We start from the raw sequence: 19,781 nt of genomic DNA on the forward strand, positions 1-19,781 counted from the left end.
AAAGTGAATAGGACTTTCATGTTTACTTTTCACTATTTATGCTCTTTGTTAACTTTTGACATTTCTACCACCTGGGTAATTAATTCAGTTTCACTTTGTGATCAGTTTCACTTTCAGCTTCTCAGTGCTGCAATATCTGGATTGCAAATGCTGTGGGAATGATTAATAGTTTGGAAAAATGAGCACTTATCACAGGAACATTACAGAAATGTTTCTATAGGTCTTCAGTGCCGTAAGAACAAGTTAAGATCTTTAAAACCTAATTTTGCAGTCTCCAAAAATTAATATTTGAAGTGTTCCGGACCCCTTTCTTTTCACCATCACATGGCAGCTGCCCTTACCTCCACTAACTCCCAGGCCAATGCGAGGTTCATCTCTGGAGACATCTGGCAGTCTGGAAATACTGACGCTAAGAGTGAGACAGGAGGCAAATGCGGTGATGGAAAGTTTAGAAAGCGCACAAAAAGTCCCTCCTCTGTCAATATTTCCAGCATCTCCCCCCCCCCCCCAGCCTCCCAACAGTACATGACAGATACCGAGAGGGAGGGGAGGGATCCAGGTAGCAGCCTAGCACCCCTTCCCCAATCTCAGACCCGACAAGATAGGAAGAGCCACGCAGCCCCCCCCCCCCCCCCACCGTGTCGAATCCATGGGATGGAGGGATATAAACAGCACCCCTGCCCCAGTGTGAGACCCAAGCAACAGCAACCTCCACCAACCTCACACTCGGGGGACGAGGGGCTTCAACAGCGAGCAGCCCTGCCCCCCATATTAGATCCAGCCCAGAGAAGGGGGGAATCCCGAGCGCCCCTGCCCCCCATGCCAGACCCGGGGGGGGGGGTTAATCCCGAGCGCGCCTGTCTCCCCCGGGAGATGGGGGCGTTGATCCCGGGCGGCCCTGCCCCCACCAGACGCGGGGTGGCCCCCAAACCAAACGGCCCCAGGCTGCCTGTCTCGCTCCGCTCCTACCTGCCGCTAAACTCCACGGGCAGGGTGAGGTCCTCCCCCGGCAGCGAGTCCATGGCGGCCCCGAGCCCTGCAGGGACACGGCGGCGACTCCGGTTGTTATTGTCCGAGTTTGGCGGCTTCGCTGGAATTCAAACGGCCGCAGCCGCTTCCGCCATCTTGTATGGCCGACGGTGAAGCCGCTGAGGCCGCTCTGAAAGGGCACGGGAGGCGGGCACGATAGGAATCTATTGGGGCGCCGCCATCTTTGCTGAGGGCACAGGCTGGGGATTGTGTGGGCAAGCGCCATCTTGCCTGAGGGCAGCCGCGTTCAGGACTAAGAACAAAGGAGGTAGTGATGGTGGGCAGTCGCCATCTTGAGTAAGGGCAAAAAAAAAGGGGGGTGGTGTCTGAGCAGCCGCCACATTTAACAGAAGAGCGAAGGAGGGTGTGACCCGGCGCCATCTTTAGTCAGGGCACGAAGGTACGCATGGGAGTCGCCATCTTTAGCCAGGGCACAGTTGGAGCAGTAGGTATAGGGTGGAAATGATTAAGATCCCACAGTGCGTCAGGCGCTGTCTAGCCCTCCAGACTCACTAAGATACTACGAAAAAAGAAAAGGAGGACTTGTGGCACCTTAGAGACTAACCAATTTATTTGAGCATGAGCTTTCGTGAGCTACAGCTCACTTCATCAGATGCATACAGTGGAAACTGCAGAAGACTTTATATACACACAGAGACCATGAAACAATACCTCCTCCCACCCCACTCTCCTGCTGGTAATAGCTTATCTAAAGTGATCATCAAGTTGAGCCATTTCCAGCACAAATCCAGATTTTCTCACCCTCCGCCCCCCCACACACACACAAACTCACTCTCCTGTTGGTAATAGCCCATCCAAAGTGACCACTCTCCTCACAATGTGTATGAAAATCAAGGTGGGCCATTTCCAGCACAAATCCAGGTTTTCTCACCCCTCCACCCCCCCACACACAAACTCACTCTCCTGCTGGTAATAGCTCATCCAAAGTGACCACTCTCCCTACAATGTGCATGATAATCAAGGTGGGCCATTTCCAGCACAAATCCAGGTTTTCTCCCCCCACACACACACACACACAACAGCAGGAGAGTGAGTTTGTGTGTGTGTGTGTGTGTGTTTTTTTGAAAAAAGGGGGTGGGGGGGTGAGAAAATCTGGATTTGTGCTGGAAATGGCCCAACTTGATGATCACTTTAGATAAGCTATTACCAGCAGGAGAGTGGGGTGGGAGGAGGTATTGTTTCATGGTCTCTGTGTATATAAAGTCCTCCGCAGTTTCCACAGTATGCATCCGATGAAGTGAGCTGTAGCTCACGAAAGCTCATGCTCAAATAAATTGGTTAGTCTCTAAGGTGCCACAAGTACTCCTTTTCTTTTTGTGGATACAGACTAACACGGCTGTTACTCTGAAACCTAAGATACTACGGCCACTTCTGGGGTGGACAGCAGCCACCAAGGGGCGAACAGGGCTTTGCACCACAGTGGGGCAAGCGAGACTGCCTCCTCCCTTACCGAGCAGGCCCTGGGGTTGCTAATGGCCCACATGCAGCACAGGACCTGGGGTCTGCTTTTCAGAGCTGTTCAGCCCCCTTAATTCTTGACCAAAGGGGAAGGGGAGCCACTCTGAAAGCGAGGCCCTCAATGTCTCATCCAGCCCCCCAGATGGGGTTGCCAACTTGCTGATCCCAGAAAACTGAACACCCTTGCCCCGCCCCCTGCCCTGCCCCTTCTCCGAGGGCCCCCCCCAGCACTCGCTCTGCCCCACCCTTGCTCGCTCACTCACTCATTATCACCAGGCTGGGGCAGGGGGTTCGGGTTCCTGTTGGGGGTGTGGGCTCTGAGGATGAGGGGCTTGGGGTGCAGGAAGGGGCTCAGGGCTGGGGCAGAGGATTGGAGCGCGGGGGGGTCTGAGGGCTCTGGCTAGGGGTGCAGGCTCTGGGGTGGGGCTAGGGATGAGGGGTTTGGGGTGCGGGAGGGGACTCAGGGCTGGGACAGAGGGTTGGAGTGTAGGAGGGAGTTGGGGTGCGGGCTCCCAGCAGTGCTTACCTTGGGCAGCTCCTTGGAAGCGGCAACATGTCTGTCTGGCTCCTAGGTAGAGGTGCTGCCAGGAGGCTCCGTGCACTGCCTCGTTCACAGGTGCACAGGTGCCGACTTTCTAAAGAGTCGGGGGGTGCTCGACCCCAGAGCCCGCCCCCATTCCACCCCTTCCCCTAAGGTCCCACCCCACCCAGCCTCTTCCCGCCCCCACTCCACCCCTTCATCCAAGGCCCCGCCCCTGCTCCACCACTGCCCCCGTGCTCGCCATGTCCTCGCTCCTCCCCGTTCCCTCCCAGCCTCCTGCCTCCACGCTGTGAAATGGCTGTTCACGGCAGGCAGGAGGCACAGGGAGGCGCTGATCTGTGGGGCCCACCGGTGGGCGGGAGGCGCTGGCGGGGTAGGAGGGGAGCTGATGGGGGGCTGCCAGTGGGTACTCAGCACCCACCATTTTTCCCTATGTACAGGCACCACCACCGCAACTTCCATTGGGTGCGGTTCCCAGCCAATGGGAGCTGCGGAGCCGGTGCTTGGGACGGGGGCAGCACACAGAGCCTCCCTGGCCGCCTCTCTGCCTAGGGGCCACTGGGACATGCTGGCTGCTTCCGGGAGCTGGGCGGAGACAGGGCAGGGAGGGAGCCTGACAGCCCCGCTGCACCGCCGACTGGACTTTTAACTCACCGGTCAGTGGTGCTGACCGCAGCCACCGGGGTCCCTTTTTTGACCAGTCGTTCTGGTCGAAAACCGGATGCCTGGCAGCCCTACCTCCAGATGCACTGCATTCAATGGGACCCATCTTATTTTTGCAGGATAACAAAGGTGGCAAACCCTTGGATCTTAAGAACAATGAAAAATCAATCAGGTTCTTAAAAGAATAATTTTAATTAAAGAAAAGGTAAAAGAATCACCTCTGTAAAATCAGGATGGTAAATACCTTATAGGGTAATCAGATTCAAAACACAAAGAATCCCTCTAGGCAAAACCTTAAGTTACAAAAAGACACAAAAACAGGAATATACATTCCATTCAGTACAGCTTATTTGACCAGCAATTAAACAAAAGGAAATCTAACACATTTCTAGTTAGATTGCTTACTAACAGAAGTTCTAAGACTGCATTCCTGATCTGTTCCCGGCAAAAGCATCACACAGACAGACAGACCCTTTGTTCCCCCCCTCCAGATTTGAAAGTATCTTGTCTCCTCTTTGGTCACTTTGGTCAGGTGCCAACGAGGTTATCTTATCTTCTTAAGCCTTTACAAGTGAAAGGGTTTTGCCTCTGGCCAGGAAGGATTTTATAGCACAGAATACAGAAAGGTGGTTACCTTTCCCTTTATTTTTATGACATCCTCACAACACCTATGTGGTAGGGAGGTGCTATTATCCTAGAGATGTTTAATGTTACATAGGAAGCCAAAGGCAGAGCTGGAAATTGAATGTAGCTCTCCCAAGTCCCAGACTAGCATTTTTACCCCGGACCATCCTTTGTCTTCTTTGTCCTATCTTTATCTAAGCAGCATATACACTAGTTGCTTTTTATATTTTGTTACCGAAGCTGGAGCTTTTCAACAATTGCAGGGCTGTATTCCCTGTTATAGCATCTGGCCTTGCAGACATTTACATGTGTTTAACTTTCCTCGCATAAGTATGCCCCCTGAAGTCAGTAGAAGTATTGACATGTGTAACTTTAAGTACGCATATAAGCATTCCCATAATGGGGGCCATAATAAACAGACCTGATCCTGAAAACATTTACCAATATGAAAAAATTTATGTATGCAAGTAGCTCCATTCACTTCAACAGGATTACCTGGATGAGTAAAAGTTATTCATGTGTGTAAGTGTTGGCAGGATCAGGTCCTAAGATTGCTATGTTATGCTATACTGTTACAGACATAAGAAAGCATTTCAATTGAAAGATGCTAGATTATTATTTTTTAAAAGATGGGGCTTTATTAGAGTCTTAAGAGATGCCAACAAATGAATGCAAGAAATATGAGACATTAAAAAAACTCATCAATGGTCACCGAAGTTACATTCTTAAAGAATGAAAAATAAATAACAAAGAAATGGTGACACGCAGGAAAGACCAAAAAAGTGCAGAGATTAACAGCTCAAATCAAAAGATGGCACTGATCAGTAAAATAAACACTGTACAGTTAATCACACAGTTTATAGTAATTTTAAAGGGGGAAAAAATACATAAGCATGTGCAAAGTTCCATTAGATAGCATTTGTATCTGATACAAATGAAATTCAGGGTAATGAACTAATGCTGTCATTTGTGTAGGTTAATTTTTTTTAATGGTGATGAAATTTTGAATTTTAAAGTTTAAAAAAGAAAGAAAATTGATAAAAGTTTTGCTATGTTCTCGTTTGTCACTGTACTATTGGAAATGCTCAAATTTTGAAACATCAACATTTTGAAATTTTGAAAAAGAATTCTGGGTTTTGTAACATTTTTCCAATTTCTCCCTCTGTTTTTTTTCAGTCAACCCTCGTGTTTGTGTGCCTCCAGGTCTTCTATTATCGTACAAATAGTACTGTATGTCTGTTGCTTTCATGTGTTACCCGCTTCCCGCAGCTCCCATTGGCCGGGAACGGCGAACCATGGCCACTGATTGCTGCGGGCGGCCGTGCAAATGTAAACAAACTGTCTTGCGGCCAGCCAGCGGATTATCCTGATGGGCTGCATGCGGCCTATGGGCCCCAAGTTGTCCACCACATGTCTAACACATGTGCCCTGCTATGAGCAACTAGGTGTGTTTGGGATTATTGTGAATGCTAGTTGTGTTGTGGTCTGGGTGGTTGTATAAATTTGTGGGTGGGTGGGGTTGTGCTGGGAGATTTGTGTGGGTGGGCAGATGAGGGCTATGTGGTGCAGGAAGGGCCTGTGTGTGTTTGGGGTTATTGTGTCTGGGTTGTGTGGATTTGTATGGGTGGAAATTGAGCCCAGGGGTGAGCAGCTGGTCCAAGTGATCTACCATCTGTGCAGTCTCCCTCATACAACCAATGAAACTGTTGCATGTAAATAAGCTGTAGAGTAAGGGTGGTGATTGGTTGAGTTATCTCTGATATCACAAGGGCCTTGGGCTCTTGGCAGGGCATAGATACATGCTGCACTGTAGGTGCATGCCATGTGGACATAATTCATAAAATCAAAATGTCTGAGAATTTAAAAATTAGACGGTAACAGACTGCAAAACCCAGTGATGATTCAATCTGGTGGTATTCTGAATTAAAAGAACCTTCAGCCATGGCTGTAGCGGCTTCCATCGCTTCTTACTGACTTAGACATTTTAGGCTTGAGAGTGACACACTGAGTGACATTCCTGGATTATGTAGATACGTTTGTATATTTTAAAAGATATTTAAAACTTTCCAGTGGGATTTAAGCATTCACCTGCCACATTTGTAACATACAAATTGTAATACTAGGCTAATGCATGAGAGTCAGACTGTGAAACTGTTAAACATGAATCTGACTATTCTACTTCCCTTGTCCGAATTTTTTGGGGGCGGGAGGAGGGAAGACCCCAGCATCAATAATGAAAAGGTAAATACTTTCAGTTTAATGCTCTGCGGTATTACCTGTAATACAAGGAAGAACACCTGAGTGAGAGATGCTTGCCTAATTCAAGTCTGCTGGATCAGACCCATGTTTATTTATTAGATTTTTTTCTTTATTTGGACTGTTGGTTTTCATTTACTCACCCTAACCAGCTGGGCTATAGCAATGGGATTCTTAGCTCCCCAAGACATAAGCTTGGAACTGGGGCAAGCAAGTGAGCATGGACTACAGTACTTTCACCATCATTATCATTCTGGATTGTCATTCTTCTCCATGTCCATACAACTACTTTCTTTTCCAAGACAAACTGAAAGTCACATACAAGCCTGTAAAAAAAAAAATCACCCAACTTGCTAACAGGTGTTGTGCTGTGGTTCCCAACCACAGGTACGTCTACCTCCACTGCTGCTGTACGCTTCCCCTCCCTACCTGTCCTAACCTTAGTGCACTGGTGTTGCCCACTTCTCATTTAATTGTACATGTGCAGACAAGAAACAGAGCTGGGGTTACAGTGCACAGAACTGATTGGGAAACATCAGGCAATGGCTGGCAGACCTGAGGACTTTCTCTCTGAACTGAGTGTAATAGAAAATCTTTGGTGCTATGCAGTTGGGGTCTGATCCTGTGAAGTACTGAGGGCTTTGAACTCCTGTTGACTTTGATGCGAGGTCAGTGTGCTCCTTACCTTGTAGCAGTGGGTCCTATGCTGTGATGCTTTCAATCGCTGCTGGTCTGAAGTCAGTTTCAAAAACAAGTCTGCCATATGGCAGCAGAACCTAATCAGGTCAGGCTGGTTCAAAATTTCTTACAGAACATTAGGATGGATATTAGAGAGATCTTCTTAAAATGTGTGACAGTCTGTTTACTTGGTACAAGAAATGAGCCAATTATTGATGTTAAATGAAGAACTATATATATTACAAAAAGAAAAGGATGACTTGTGGCACCTTACAGACTAACAAATTTATTTGAGCATGAGCTTTCGAGAGCTACAGCTCACTTCATCAGATGCATTCAGTGGAAAATGCAGTGGGGAAATTTATATACACAGAGAACATGAAACAATGGGTGTTACCATGCACACTGTAACGAGAGTGATCAGGTAAGGTGAGCTATTACCAGCAGGAGACTGGGGGGGCGGGGACCTTTTGTAGTGATAATCAAGGTGGTATTCTATCTGCTACCCTAGATTCATAAACCTGGAAATCCTGGACGCCCCATCATCTCAGGCATTGGCACCCTGACAGCAGGACTGTCTGGCTATGTAGACTCCCTCCTCAGGCCCTACGCTACCAGCACTCCCAGCTATCTTCGAGACACCACTGACTTCCTGAGGAAACTACAATCCATCAGTGATCTTCCTGAAAACACCATCCTAGCCACTATGGATTTAATAGCCCTCTACACCAACTTTCCACACACAAGCTGTCAGGAATAGTATCCCCGATAATGTCACGGCAAACCTGGTGGCTGAACTTTGTGACTTTGTCCTCACCCATAACTATTTCACATTTGGGGACAATGTATACCCTCAAATCAGCGGCACTGCTATGGGTATCCGCATGACCCCACAGTATGCCAACATTTTTATGGCTGACTTAGAACAACGCTTCCTCAGCTCTCATCCCCTAATGCCCCTACTCTACTTGTGCTACATTGATGACATCTTCATCATCTGGACCCATGGAAAAGAAGCCCTTGAGGAATTCCACCATGAGTTCAACAATTTCCATCCCACCATCAGCCTCAGCCTGAACCAGTCCACACAAGAGATCCACTTCCTGGACACTACGGTGCTAATAAGCAATGGTCACATAAAACACCATCCTATACCGGAAACCTACTGACCGCTATGCCTACCTACATGCCTCCAGCTTTCATCCAGACCACACCACACGATCCATTGTCTACAGCCAAGCTCTACGATACAACCGCATTTGCTCCAACCCCTCAGACAGAGGCAAACACCTATAAGATCTCTATCAAGCATTCTTACAACTACAGTACCCACCTGCTGAAGTGAAGAAACAGATTGACAGAGCCAGAAAAGTACCCAGAAGTTACCTACTACAGGAAAGGCCCAACAAAGAAAATAACAGAATGCCACTAGCCATCACTTTCAGCCCCCAACTAAAACCTCTCCAACGCATCATCAAGGATCTACAACCTATCCTGAAGGACGACCCATCACTCTCACAGATCTTGGGAGACAGGCCAGTCCTTGCCTACAGACAGACCCCCAACCTGAAGCAGATACTCACCAGCAACCACACACCACACAACAGAACCTCTAACCCAGGAACCTTGCAACAAAGCCGGTTGCCAACTGTGTCCACATATCTATTCAGGGGACACCATCATAGGGCCTAATCACATCAGCCACACTATCAGAGGCTCGTTCACCTGCACATCTACCAATGTGATATATGCCATCATGTGCCAGCAATGCCCTTCTGCCATGTCTCTATATAATGCCTTCTGCCATGTCTTCTGTCTATATATACGATAGGTTTCAGAGTAACAGCCGTGTTAGTCTGTATTCGCAAAAAGAAAAGGAGGACTTGTGGCACCTTAGAGACTAACCAATTTATTTGAGCATGAGCTTTTGTGAGCTACAGCTCACTTCATCGGATGCATTCAGTGGAAAATACAGTGTGGAGATTTATATACATAGAGAACATGAAACAATGGGTGTTACCATACACACTGTAACTAGAGTGATCAGGTAAGGTGAGCTATTACCAGCAGGAGAGCGGGGGGTGGGGGGGAGGCTGGGGAGAATACTTTTGTAGTGATAATCAAGGTGGGCCATTTCCAGCAGTTGACAAGAACGTCTGAGGAACAGCGGGGGGGGGGGGGAATAAACATGAGGAAATAGAAAAGGAGTACTTGTGGCACCTTAGAGACTAACCAATTTATTAGAGCATAAGCTTTCGTGAGCTACAGCTCACTTCCTCAGATAAATTGGTTAGTCTCTAAGGTGCCACAAGTACTCCTTTTCTTTTTGCGAATACAGACTAACACGACTGTTACTCTGAAACCTGTCATGAGGAAATAGTTTTACTTTATGTAATGACCCAACCACTCCCAGTCTTTATTCAAGCCTAAGTTAAATGCATCCAGTTTGCAAATTAATTCCAATTCAGCAGTCTCTCATTGGAGTCTGTTTCTTCATTGATCAATAATTAGCTAATTATTGACTAATTAAGATAAGGCTAAACAATGTTAATCTGATTAGCAGAAGGCAAGTTGTTAACTGCTTATATATATATATGAATGAATGAATGGCATTAAATCAATGACAATCAACAACAAATCTCTAGGCAACGCAATTACCTTTTAAGTGACATAGGCCAGTGCAGCGTATGTCCTGCAAAAGAGACACCCATATGTTTCTGCAGACACATGCTGTGTAGTCATCCTGATGAACCATCACTGTTCAAATGAAATCAGCTGGCCCGCCTTTGAGAAGGTAAATGTACATTTGGCTTGCAAAGGGATAACTCTTTCTGATCAAACAAAAAGATCAAAACAATCAAATGGACCATTAACTGGAGTTATGGGCAATTTCCATGGGGTTACTGCAAAGTTTATTTTACAAAATCCGCAGCAGCACCATAAAAGTTGTGAAGGAAGAATATGTATTGTTTTGAAGCAGTTAACGACTTACCTTCTGCTAATCAGATTAACATTGCTTACCTTATCTTAATTAGCTGTATGTTTTAGGAGATTATAGTAAATCCTCATACCAACAAGTTGTATGGGAGAAGCCTATCATCCATCCTACTCTGGCTGAGCTCTTTGCCTTTTCAGAAATGAAGTACAAAATGAAGGGGAGTAACGGAGACCTCGTCACTGCATATGTGATTATGTGCATCCGCAGGCCAAAGTCTCAGAAGGAAAAGTGCAACAGGTGTACACCTCACTAGAGCCCAAGGGTTGTAATATCAGTGGCAGAATAATTGCGTTCATGCTTAGTCTCTTTACCTGGGCTTTCCTCAGAGGAACAGGATTTGCTGCAATGTTCTCAAGTCACTCCATAATGAGCCTGATCCTCTCACTAATAGCCTGATCCTGTTCCCATTCAAGTCAAGAGCAAAATTCCCATTGATTTACAACATCAAGCCCTTTCACTGGTGTAATCAGGAGTAAATTAAACCAATAAAAGTGTAGAGAATAAGAAACTCAAGCCCTTCATTTTTAAAACCCCAATTCAGTAAAGCACTTAACACATGCACACATTCTTAATTCCCATTAATTTATCCCAATTACTTAAGTGCTTTGCTGAATCAGGGACAAAGAGCATCACAAACAACATTCAGTGGCAATAGCAGTCTTGCCATTTGGTATTTACCTCTCCATTGTGAGTGGGAGTTAACTTCCTAACAATGACAAATGAGAAAGAACGGTAAAGGTTCCAGAAGCAAAGATATAAAAATCTTTTTTTGTGGGTATAAACAACCTTTCTAAATCATCAACTCCTCAGTTGCAGATTTCAGAGACACCTGGTCCACACAGAGTTCCTTTGAAGATCCCAATGTAGATGTGGATAACACCCATGATACTATGGTCTTCTCTAATTTAATTTTTACATGGTTGCATACTTTTATGCCAAAAATAAATCTGTATCAGTATTACACCCCTACAATGAGTAGAGACTCATTGACTGACAAGCTACTGAGCTGAAAAATTGGTATGTGTTAACAAGAATATGAATAAAAATAAATAATCATTTCATAGGGCTTTTTTTTTAAAAAAAAACAAAACATAATATGGCAGGATATGAATTGTGTTGGTAAATGGTGTTAAAAAACACATCAGGCATAACTTTGATCTCACTTATATAGAGCAAGAATAACTTCATTGTCATGAATGGAATTATTGGTACGAGGTCACATTCAAGCCCTTAGGACACAATCCAACTGTAACTGAGGTCAATGGAAAGACTCCCCATTGACTTCATATGGGGCTTGGAAGCAGCCCTTAAACTATATTTAAAAACAAAAGAAAAGCAAACTCCCAGGTGGCTTAGATACAAATTATATACATTTTTATTCATTTTAAATAACATTCTTCTGTATAAATTCTGACATATTCAAATCATACACAGCTTTTTTAGAAATACATTTGTAAGCTTAGTATATGCTTAGGAGACACCTTATTTGGATGTGTTGCAAGACTCCTGTATTTTAGTTGGGAGCGAATGTAATTTTAATGTTTTAGGCCCACGTTTTATTTTAATTGGAGACATAAATAGCAGAGTTTCTTGGAAGCTAATTTTAAAACTTCACTTTAAAGAGAAATTTTGTTTAGGCTTCAGTCTTAGGTCTTCATTTTAGAAGAGACTGAACCGATTGTCTGCCACATATCACTTATGTTGCATTTAATATTTGGAATAGAGATACTTTATATCAGAGGTCAACTGCCCCAGAATGCCATTACCATGGTAAAGGCGCTCCATCCTGCCTCATAAATTACCTCCTAGGGTCTAAGTTTATTTTGCCTGGACCAAGGGAGTGACTATTTCAATATAGGACACTTCAAGATAACTCCCCAGGCCTAAAACTTCATGCAGTTATTTCTAGCTATGATGGTTCATGAGATTTAAGACCTTAAATTCACATTAGCCCCATTATATTTTTATGTCTGCCACATCCTGTGCTCACAGAATAGCATCCTACCTTGTGATCCTGTCAGGGTGGCCCTATGCATATTATAAAATTACTGTTTTTACCCTTCACCCACACCATTAGAGGAGTCTTTTTGTTCTCAGGTACTTGACTACGGAATTTCAGTTGCCTCATCCAGACCAGCGGGAACATGTGCCGTAATGGCGCTCACGTCTCAGGATATGGGCATAAGATCATTACCATTAGGAACAGCAGCCATTGATCTTTCACTGTCATTTTTCTCTGGACTACCATGTCCCCCTATTACTCCGTCTGCACCATGCACACATAGCTAGTGCATCATGCCACCCACTGTCTCACCCAAAATGAATGATGATGTCCTGCAGCACTGCATACTATTCAGCTAGCTGCTAGTCTAGTCATCCCAGAGGGGTCCGAGCTGCAGCCTCAGTCACCTCCTCTAACTGCTCTGTCACCATTCAGTCATTACAAAGGAGCCAGGGGACAAAGGCAGAGGGACCGAGGCTCACCCAATCCTGCAGGTCCCAAACCAGGGCCCTTGGAGTTTATCAAACTGTCCTGCCAAGTTACTGAACTACCCCAAATTACATTTCCCCCAAGTCATTTTCTACTAGTCTTAAGCTCCTCACTTTGGGGCATGGTCACTGGTTTAGTAGACTCTACTCAGTCTCTTAGGGCTTTCAACTCCCAAAGATCAAGTAGGGGGCTCTCCAAGTCCCTACTGCTAGAGCAGCCTTCACAAAGATGTTACCACTCCTGGCACAACATCAGCCTCACTTCCTGGTTACTACATGCAGCTCATGCCTTCCTGGCCTACCTGTCTCCTTTTAAACTCTTCCTCCACTGGGAACATGCCTTGCACCTGTTGAGGGGTGGGGCCTCCCAAGTCCAGTATTTCTCTCTTGCCTGCCCTGGTTCAGTGTGAGTCCTGTAAATGCCATCACGGTATCAATTCTGATACTTCAGCTATCTGTGTCCAGGACCCTAGATGCCCCACCCCTAACTTGATGATTCGCCTCTCCACTGGCTCTACTGCGCCGGCGCCGTCCTCTTCCTACTTATCTGTGCAAGTTCCAAGCTGCTATGGCACAGACTCTGCATCACAGGAAGCTGTGTGGCAAGTCATAAAATGCATGAAATGCTCAGAGGACTTTGGTAGGCTGAGGCAGTTGCCAGTGAACATTTCAGGCCAGGCGCTATGTCAGGGTGCACTCTCAGCTGCTCAAGAGATACAACTAGCTCATTTTCGTCCTCCCTTTGTAAAGATGCTCAGGTATATGGTTAACAGAGGGGATACAAGCAAGCTCCATGCCCAGCGATCACAGAACTAGGCTGAACCTCAAGGAGGGGAGTTCCTCTTTACTCTTTCTTTAATTGTGTTTTGATTTCTTATCCGGTTATCCATCTCAGCAAAAGGACGTGACTGACTGCAACTATTTTTGTTTCTTCTGCTGAGTCATGTCACCCTCCTATAGGCATCCTCCCGAGTGCCTCACCTCTGTGAGGTTTCCAGTCTCTGCTAGGCTGAGGTTAGTTCCAAATCAAAGCCTGCTATATAACAGAGTATCCCTCCCACAGTCCCAGTAAGGTCAGTCCGGTTTTGAAAAGTTTTATGCAAGTAGGGTCCAAAGGAAAGACTCAATTGACTTCCAGAGGCTTTGGATCAGACTCCCAGGATGTCTATGGGATGTTTTCTCAAAATTTGAGAGATAATTTGCCATCAGCAACGTATCCCAAATACTATTGCCCTCCCACCATTACAAAGCATAAGATGAACTGACCTCCTCACTCCATCAAACATGGGCTCAGAGATAGTGCCTTCATATTCATCTTGTTTTGCTTATAAGGCAGAAAAGGGCCAGAACCAGAACCCCAGATCCAGATACCACCATTTTTAACGGTGGGATAGGAGGGGGTCAGTGTCTGAACTCAGAAGCAAACTCTGCAGCTGGCCACTCTCTATAATGGGAGAGAACCAAAAACCAGGATCTGAAATCCGAATGAGAAGTGTCCCATCCCTGTTATAAACTAGCCTGCAGGCTTTCCAAGGTTTCAGGAAGGAACATTTGGTAGCAGTTCTTCTCTTCTTTGCAAACTCTCCTCAAGCTCCCCCAAAAGACTTCTGACACACCCTAGTGCTCACTCTTTCTTTGCCTGTCAGCATTATTGCTCTATGAATTATTTCCAGAATCTAAAATGGGGGGTCATTAAAATCTCCTATGAAAAGTTACTTTTTTCACGGTGTAAAGATCAGGCAAGTAGATATTACAAAGGACACTGCCAAGTAATTACATACCGTCTTTAGTCATTTCTCTCCATTGTCATTAATCCGCTCTTCAAAAGCTTCGTGTGCAATCTATGATTTTCCTTTGTCCTTTTTCCCTTCTATTTTATCACTTAAAACATCTCTGAATGACTTGAATCCAACTTCTTATAAACTTAGGACCTGTCCCAAGCCCACAGCAGGGAATGGGAGACTTTCCATTGGCTTCAGCGGGCTTTGGATCTGGCTTATATACATGGTCTATCACACCCTCCTATCACTATTTTCCTTGCCCTCCATCTCAAATTCCCTTTGTTACGTTCACGTGTGCCACATCTTAAATTAGACTGTAATATCTTTTGGGGGCAGGGATTGTAACTTATTGTATGTACCTACAGTACCTAGCACAATGCATCCCCAACCCTGACTGAGGTCATTAGGCACCAGTGGAATACAAACAGAATAAAATAAATAAATAAATAAATAAATAGTATTCTCCTTTTCCACTCTCTTTCTGATGATGCATGAGCCAGCGATAGCTCAACTTGGTTAACTACCTTGTTTATCAGCAGCATTGTTTTTAAACATTTGCAAAACACCACCACCCATGCACCACGGCTGTATTCGTGGGGGGCAGGTTAGGAAAAGGGTTTGATTTGTGACTCTGTTAAACATTAATTGTATTGATTTTCATAGGACAGTAATAGTTTGCCAAGCTCAGAAAAAAATCAAACAAATGATCCCATTCAAACTCCATTAAAGTGAATGGGAGGCTTTCCATTGTCTTTAAGGGGAGTTGGATTGGGCCTAAAGACAGCCTGTGAGTACAGTGAAAAGAATAAGGGAGAGAGATTGGATGTGGCTCTTGAAAAGGACCATGTGCCAAGCTGGTGCGTGAGGCACACTGAAAAAAGGTAGGGTGGAGCTGAGGTGCCCCATGGCATTATTTTTACACTGCACAGATACAGATGGAATGCGTCGGGGTCACTGAAAGGAGCAAACTATCCAGTGCCCCTTACACCTCCCCCCATTGCCTGCTGCCAGCGGTTAACAGGACAGGAGAGAGGGTCTATGCAGGGGTCATGGCGTGCTGTTAGGGGTTCTAACCAGCTGCCCACAGGCCGTTATTGTCAGCATTCTTCCTCGGTGGTGCATGGATGTATGTTCATCATCCATGTTACACCTATGCATAGGAGCCTGTATTCAGGCCTACATCTTAAAGTCACCTGGGGGAACAAGAAGGCAACCTGTGGCTATCTCCAGTCTGCTGAGCCAGAAAAGGACTGTCAGCTGTTAACTGCTCCCCCTGCTAACAGCTAGTCTGTCTCTGCACCAGAACAGTACAACTTTGCCTAACCAATGGACCTTTGTGTGTTTCTTGGCAACTGAGCCTCCTGACTCTCCCCAGCAAACAGCAGCTTAAAGCTATAAGAACTTCTAGGCATAAATTGCTTGACAGAGTCTATATAATTTTTTTTAACTCAAAGTTTGCAATAAAGAACCAGATCTGGTCAACTCTTAGGTGACGTCCTGGTTCCATTGAAGTCAAGGGGAGTGTTGCCATTATCTTCAACCGGGGCAGGGCAAAGGTCAGCGCCTCTGACAAGCCTTGCTCACACCCAGCAGTCTTTATTCACAAGAGCAGTCTCGTGGACTTCAAAGGAATGATGCATGTGAATAACAGCAGTGCATGTTCGTCATGGTTTTCAGGATCAAGCCATAAATAATTATGCATTTGTAACAGCATGTTTGCATTTTCTGTGGGCATTTCACAGCAAATTACCAAAGGTTACACCTCATTTCTGGAAATTGACTAGTCTCTCTTCATGATACTAGCGTCCATACCTTTAAATGAGTGGGGGAGTTTGAACTGTTACAGATAACGAGGAGGAAACACACAACTTTAAAAAAATTTCAGTGATATCAGAAGAAGAACTTTAAATGATGGGTGTCTGCCAGAGTCCCAGCTCCAGCAACATCACCATCTGATTTACACTATTTTAAAACAATCCCCATATTTTTTACAATGCCACTAACCGCTGTACAGATAAAATCTAGATGATAAAATAGGACTCATGACTTTTTTTTTTTTTTTTTTTTACAAATAATTATAAATACAATGGAGAGAAGATATATTACATTCTATGTACAGAACACACCATTTCTGTCAGGGTAGGATATTAAGCCAAGCTGCTATTTGTACACGTGACCCTGAGATGTCTTGTCGTCTTCCCTTGTACAGCATGTATACAAGTTCATTAACTCCTTCTACTGAAAATGGATTTCCGTGTTTTAATAGTATCGTCACTTTGTATGAGAACTCAGAAGGGGAAAAGAGTGATTGCCCACCCCCCGAAATTTTCATGATTGATTGTTTCTGCTCCCCAAATTGCTGGAAAACTGAACATGGTGACTTTAGTATGTGTGTAACATTTACACATTTAGAAGTCTCTTAGCAGTACAGTGAAATGAACGATTTCCCTTTTTATATATAAAAACACAAATTCGTACCAGGAAATAAAACGAAGTCTTTACAAAAGTCTATTTTCTGAAAGCCCGCTGTTAATTAAACAGGCTGCTTTTCAAAATATAGGCTACTGGTGTAGGCCTTAGCTTGGTTGGAAGTCAAAGTAGCTTTTGATTAATCGGGGGCATTGGTTACTACCCACCCCCCATCTTTTCATATAAAAATATACTTTAAGGTCAGCATAATTTCATGGAAAGTCCTTAGCAATGAATTCCATGGATCGTCATGGAAAACAATACATTGAATGCATGTCATAATTTTACCTGAAATTCATATGCACTACACTCCTTTCCTGCTCAACAGCAAGCTACACCATGCCTGACGTAAAAGAGTACGTGGGTAGAAAATTCCTTTGCTTGGAGCCTTGGTACAGATTTCGATACCCCTTCAACGAGGACTGTAATATTTTTAAGCCGACTTTGGAATAGCTGGAATGACTCTTGTTTTAAGCTTTATAGTTATGCATGGGAGTTGTCAGCGTCAGCTGTCCATTTGGTGCCACTTCATTTCCGTCATCCTCCAGTAAGCCTGAAACATCAGCGTTGGGTATGCTGTCATGGTAGCTGCTAAAACTAATGTTGTCCTCCTTGAGCTCAATGGTCCAAAAAGGAGCATTAAGTTTTCTGTTTTGATATTCACGGTACATGTAGACAGCACCCACAAATCCCATCAACAGGACCACAACAATGATGATAACTGTCAAAATAATTATGTTAAACTGAGTCCAGGAGACGTCTGCTAATGAGGAGGTACTATTGTCAGAGGAGTTGATAGGAAATATAGTCTGCACAGTTGTTGGCGCTAACGTACTGTTTATCACAGTCGCTGAAAATGATGTTGACCTGCTGGTGTTGGGAGCAGCAGTTATAAACCCTCTAGGTTCAGGACCAGGAATGACTTCTACAAATACAAAAAAGATACATAAATAAATACATATACGAACAATAAAATACATGGTGAGCCATGATTGGAGAACAGGAAATAAATGGCTCTGCCTTTTCATCACTGTTAGTATGAGTGCAACAAACTAAAATTTTAAGGTCAGAATTGTTCAGGTCCCATTTACACATCAAAGTATTTGGCCAGATATTCAAGACAGCTCAGAGCATTGAGGGCTGAGTTCTTTTGAAACTCTGGTCATAAGCATCACAATGGGAGCTGCTGGGTGCTGAGTACTTTTGAAAACCTCCTCCTTGTTTAGGTGCCCAAATAGGAGCTGCGCTCTTTAGAAAATCTGGCCCCGATTGTGGGTGCTCTGCTCTTGAAAATCTGGCCCACCAGACCTCGATCACTCATGATGAATGCAAGTGCAACTCACTGGGTGAAATGTTGGCTCCACAAAGTCAGAGGAGCCAGGACTTCACCCATACAAAAGGTTTTCTGAAGAGACCTTTTAGTAGTAGGGGGAGAATCTAGTCTCGGATTGGATACTAGTGTGGAGGAGAATCACCTCTGAAAGGCTAATTTGATACAGGCAATAGGAGTTGGGGATGATCAGCCCCTAAGCGCCAGCAATAGGAGAGCCCAGGGATGGATGTAGAGGTGGAAAGATCCCTAACCAGAACATGTTACAACTAGACAGAGGATTTAGAATGTTTCTGCTCCATGGAGCAAGTCCTGCTCTCAGCTACATCCATCCCACTCCATCCATTTTAATGTGATTGCTTGAGCGTAACTAAGAAGAGAATTTGGTCCTGTCTATCTTAGGTATTTTTATTCCACCAATCACTGCAGTATTGAGCCACTGAATAAAGTCCTTAATAAAAAGTTATTACAAGTTACTAAAGGTCAACCTCCAATATGGTTCCCACACAAAACAGTCTAGTTAGAAGACAGTTAAGGTTAAAACGTTGTTGACACAACCTAATTGACTAGCTTTAAGCTTCCTTATCATATACACATTAAAATATATGCTAGCCATTAGACACACTAGACATGCACAGTGAAGGTATCCACCAGCTCCTCTCCATCATATAATAAATGACCATTGGCTCTCACCCAGACCAATTTCTACCATCACTCAACCTTAGCTTTGTCTCACTAGTGGTTTAATTAGACTGTGGTGTTGATGGCATTGTTATGAATGTGCATGCTGTTTGGAAAATGCACGCTGTTGGATTTATAAGTTCTCAGGGCCCTATCCTGCTCCCATTGAAGCGAGTGGTAAAATTCCCAGTGACTTCAGCTATGCAGGATTGGAGCCTATGACCCCAAGCAACTGAAAACAGGGAGGGTTACAATGAAAACACTTATTCAGCCTTCCCTATAGCAGTCAGTGCCATTTCCACTAGAATATTCCAGCAACATTTAATTATATAAAATCAAGAGGAGGAGGAAGCTAGTATAGCTCTGTGAGATGAATTATGGTGAAATGGAGCCGTCATCCACAAAAGTTTGCTGCAGTACTTGAGCAGACAGATCTGTGATATCAGCTGCTGTGTTCACACCACTCGTGGCTGATCCCTGAGCCCAGTACTTCATGGATCCAAATTAAAGGAGCTCAAAAGATCATGGCCCAAATCCCGGGTGCTTCAAGGATCCTGCCTTAGCCTGCTCTTGTGACTAAGCAAATATAAAGGATCAGATTTTGTGAGTGGCTAATTATTTTTAGTGCTCCAGTTTTCTCAGTATCCAACTGGGACTCCTTAAAAGGGCCTACTGAGCATCCACCCCCTGAAAATTAGACCCCTTTTAGTTGCCTCAAGTTGGGCTGCCCAAAATTTGGAAGCCTCCAAATTCACTAGTCAC

At 44.8% G+C, this 19,781-nt stretch overlaps 2 protein-coding genes across 7 annotated transcripts in view; both read right to left on the reverse strand.

Annotated features, from left to right (window-relative positions):
• Nucleotides 1–1,153, reverse strand: part of CDK5RAP2 (CDK5 regulatory subunit associated protein 2) — a 105,462-nt gene extending 104,309 nt beyond the window's left edge. For 4 of the 6 annotated variants that reach the window (XM_084649852.1, XM_084649854.1, XM_084649851.1 and 1 more), the window contains exons 1-2: nt 970–1,151; nt 342–409 (exon numbers count right to left, since the gene is read on the reverse strand). In XM_084649852.1, coding sequence (XP_084505978.1) covers nt 342–409; nt 970–1,022 — 121 coding nt within the window. In that variant the 5' untranslated portion in view covers nt 1,023–1,151. Of the gene's footprint in view, nt 1–341; nt 410–969 lie in introns of all 6 variants that reach the window. The other 2 variants (XM_084649855.1, XM_084649853.1) reach the window with 2 other exon arrangements.
• Nucleotides 1,154–11,667: 10,514 nt separating this feature from the next.
• The window catches only part of MEGF9 (multiple EGF like domains 9), an 80,634-nt gene continuing 72,520 nt past the window's right edge, over nt 11,668–19,781 (reverse strand). The window contains exon 6 of the mRNA XM_084650112.1: nt 11,668–17,933. Coding sequence (XP_084506238.1) covers nt 17,479–17,933 — 455 coding nt within the window. The 3' untranslated portion in view covers nt 11,668–17,478. The remainder of the gene's footprint in view (nt 17,934–19,781) is intronic.

This window comes from Lepidochelys olivacea, assembly GCF_965140295.1.
Source record: "Lepidochelys olivacea isolate rLepOli2 genome assembly, chromosome: 16".
In the NCBI taxonomy this organism is placed as follows: domain Eukaryota; kingdom Metazoa; phylum Chordata; order Testudines; family Cheloniidae; genus Lepidochelys; species Lepidochelys olivacea.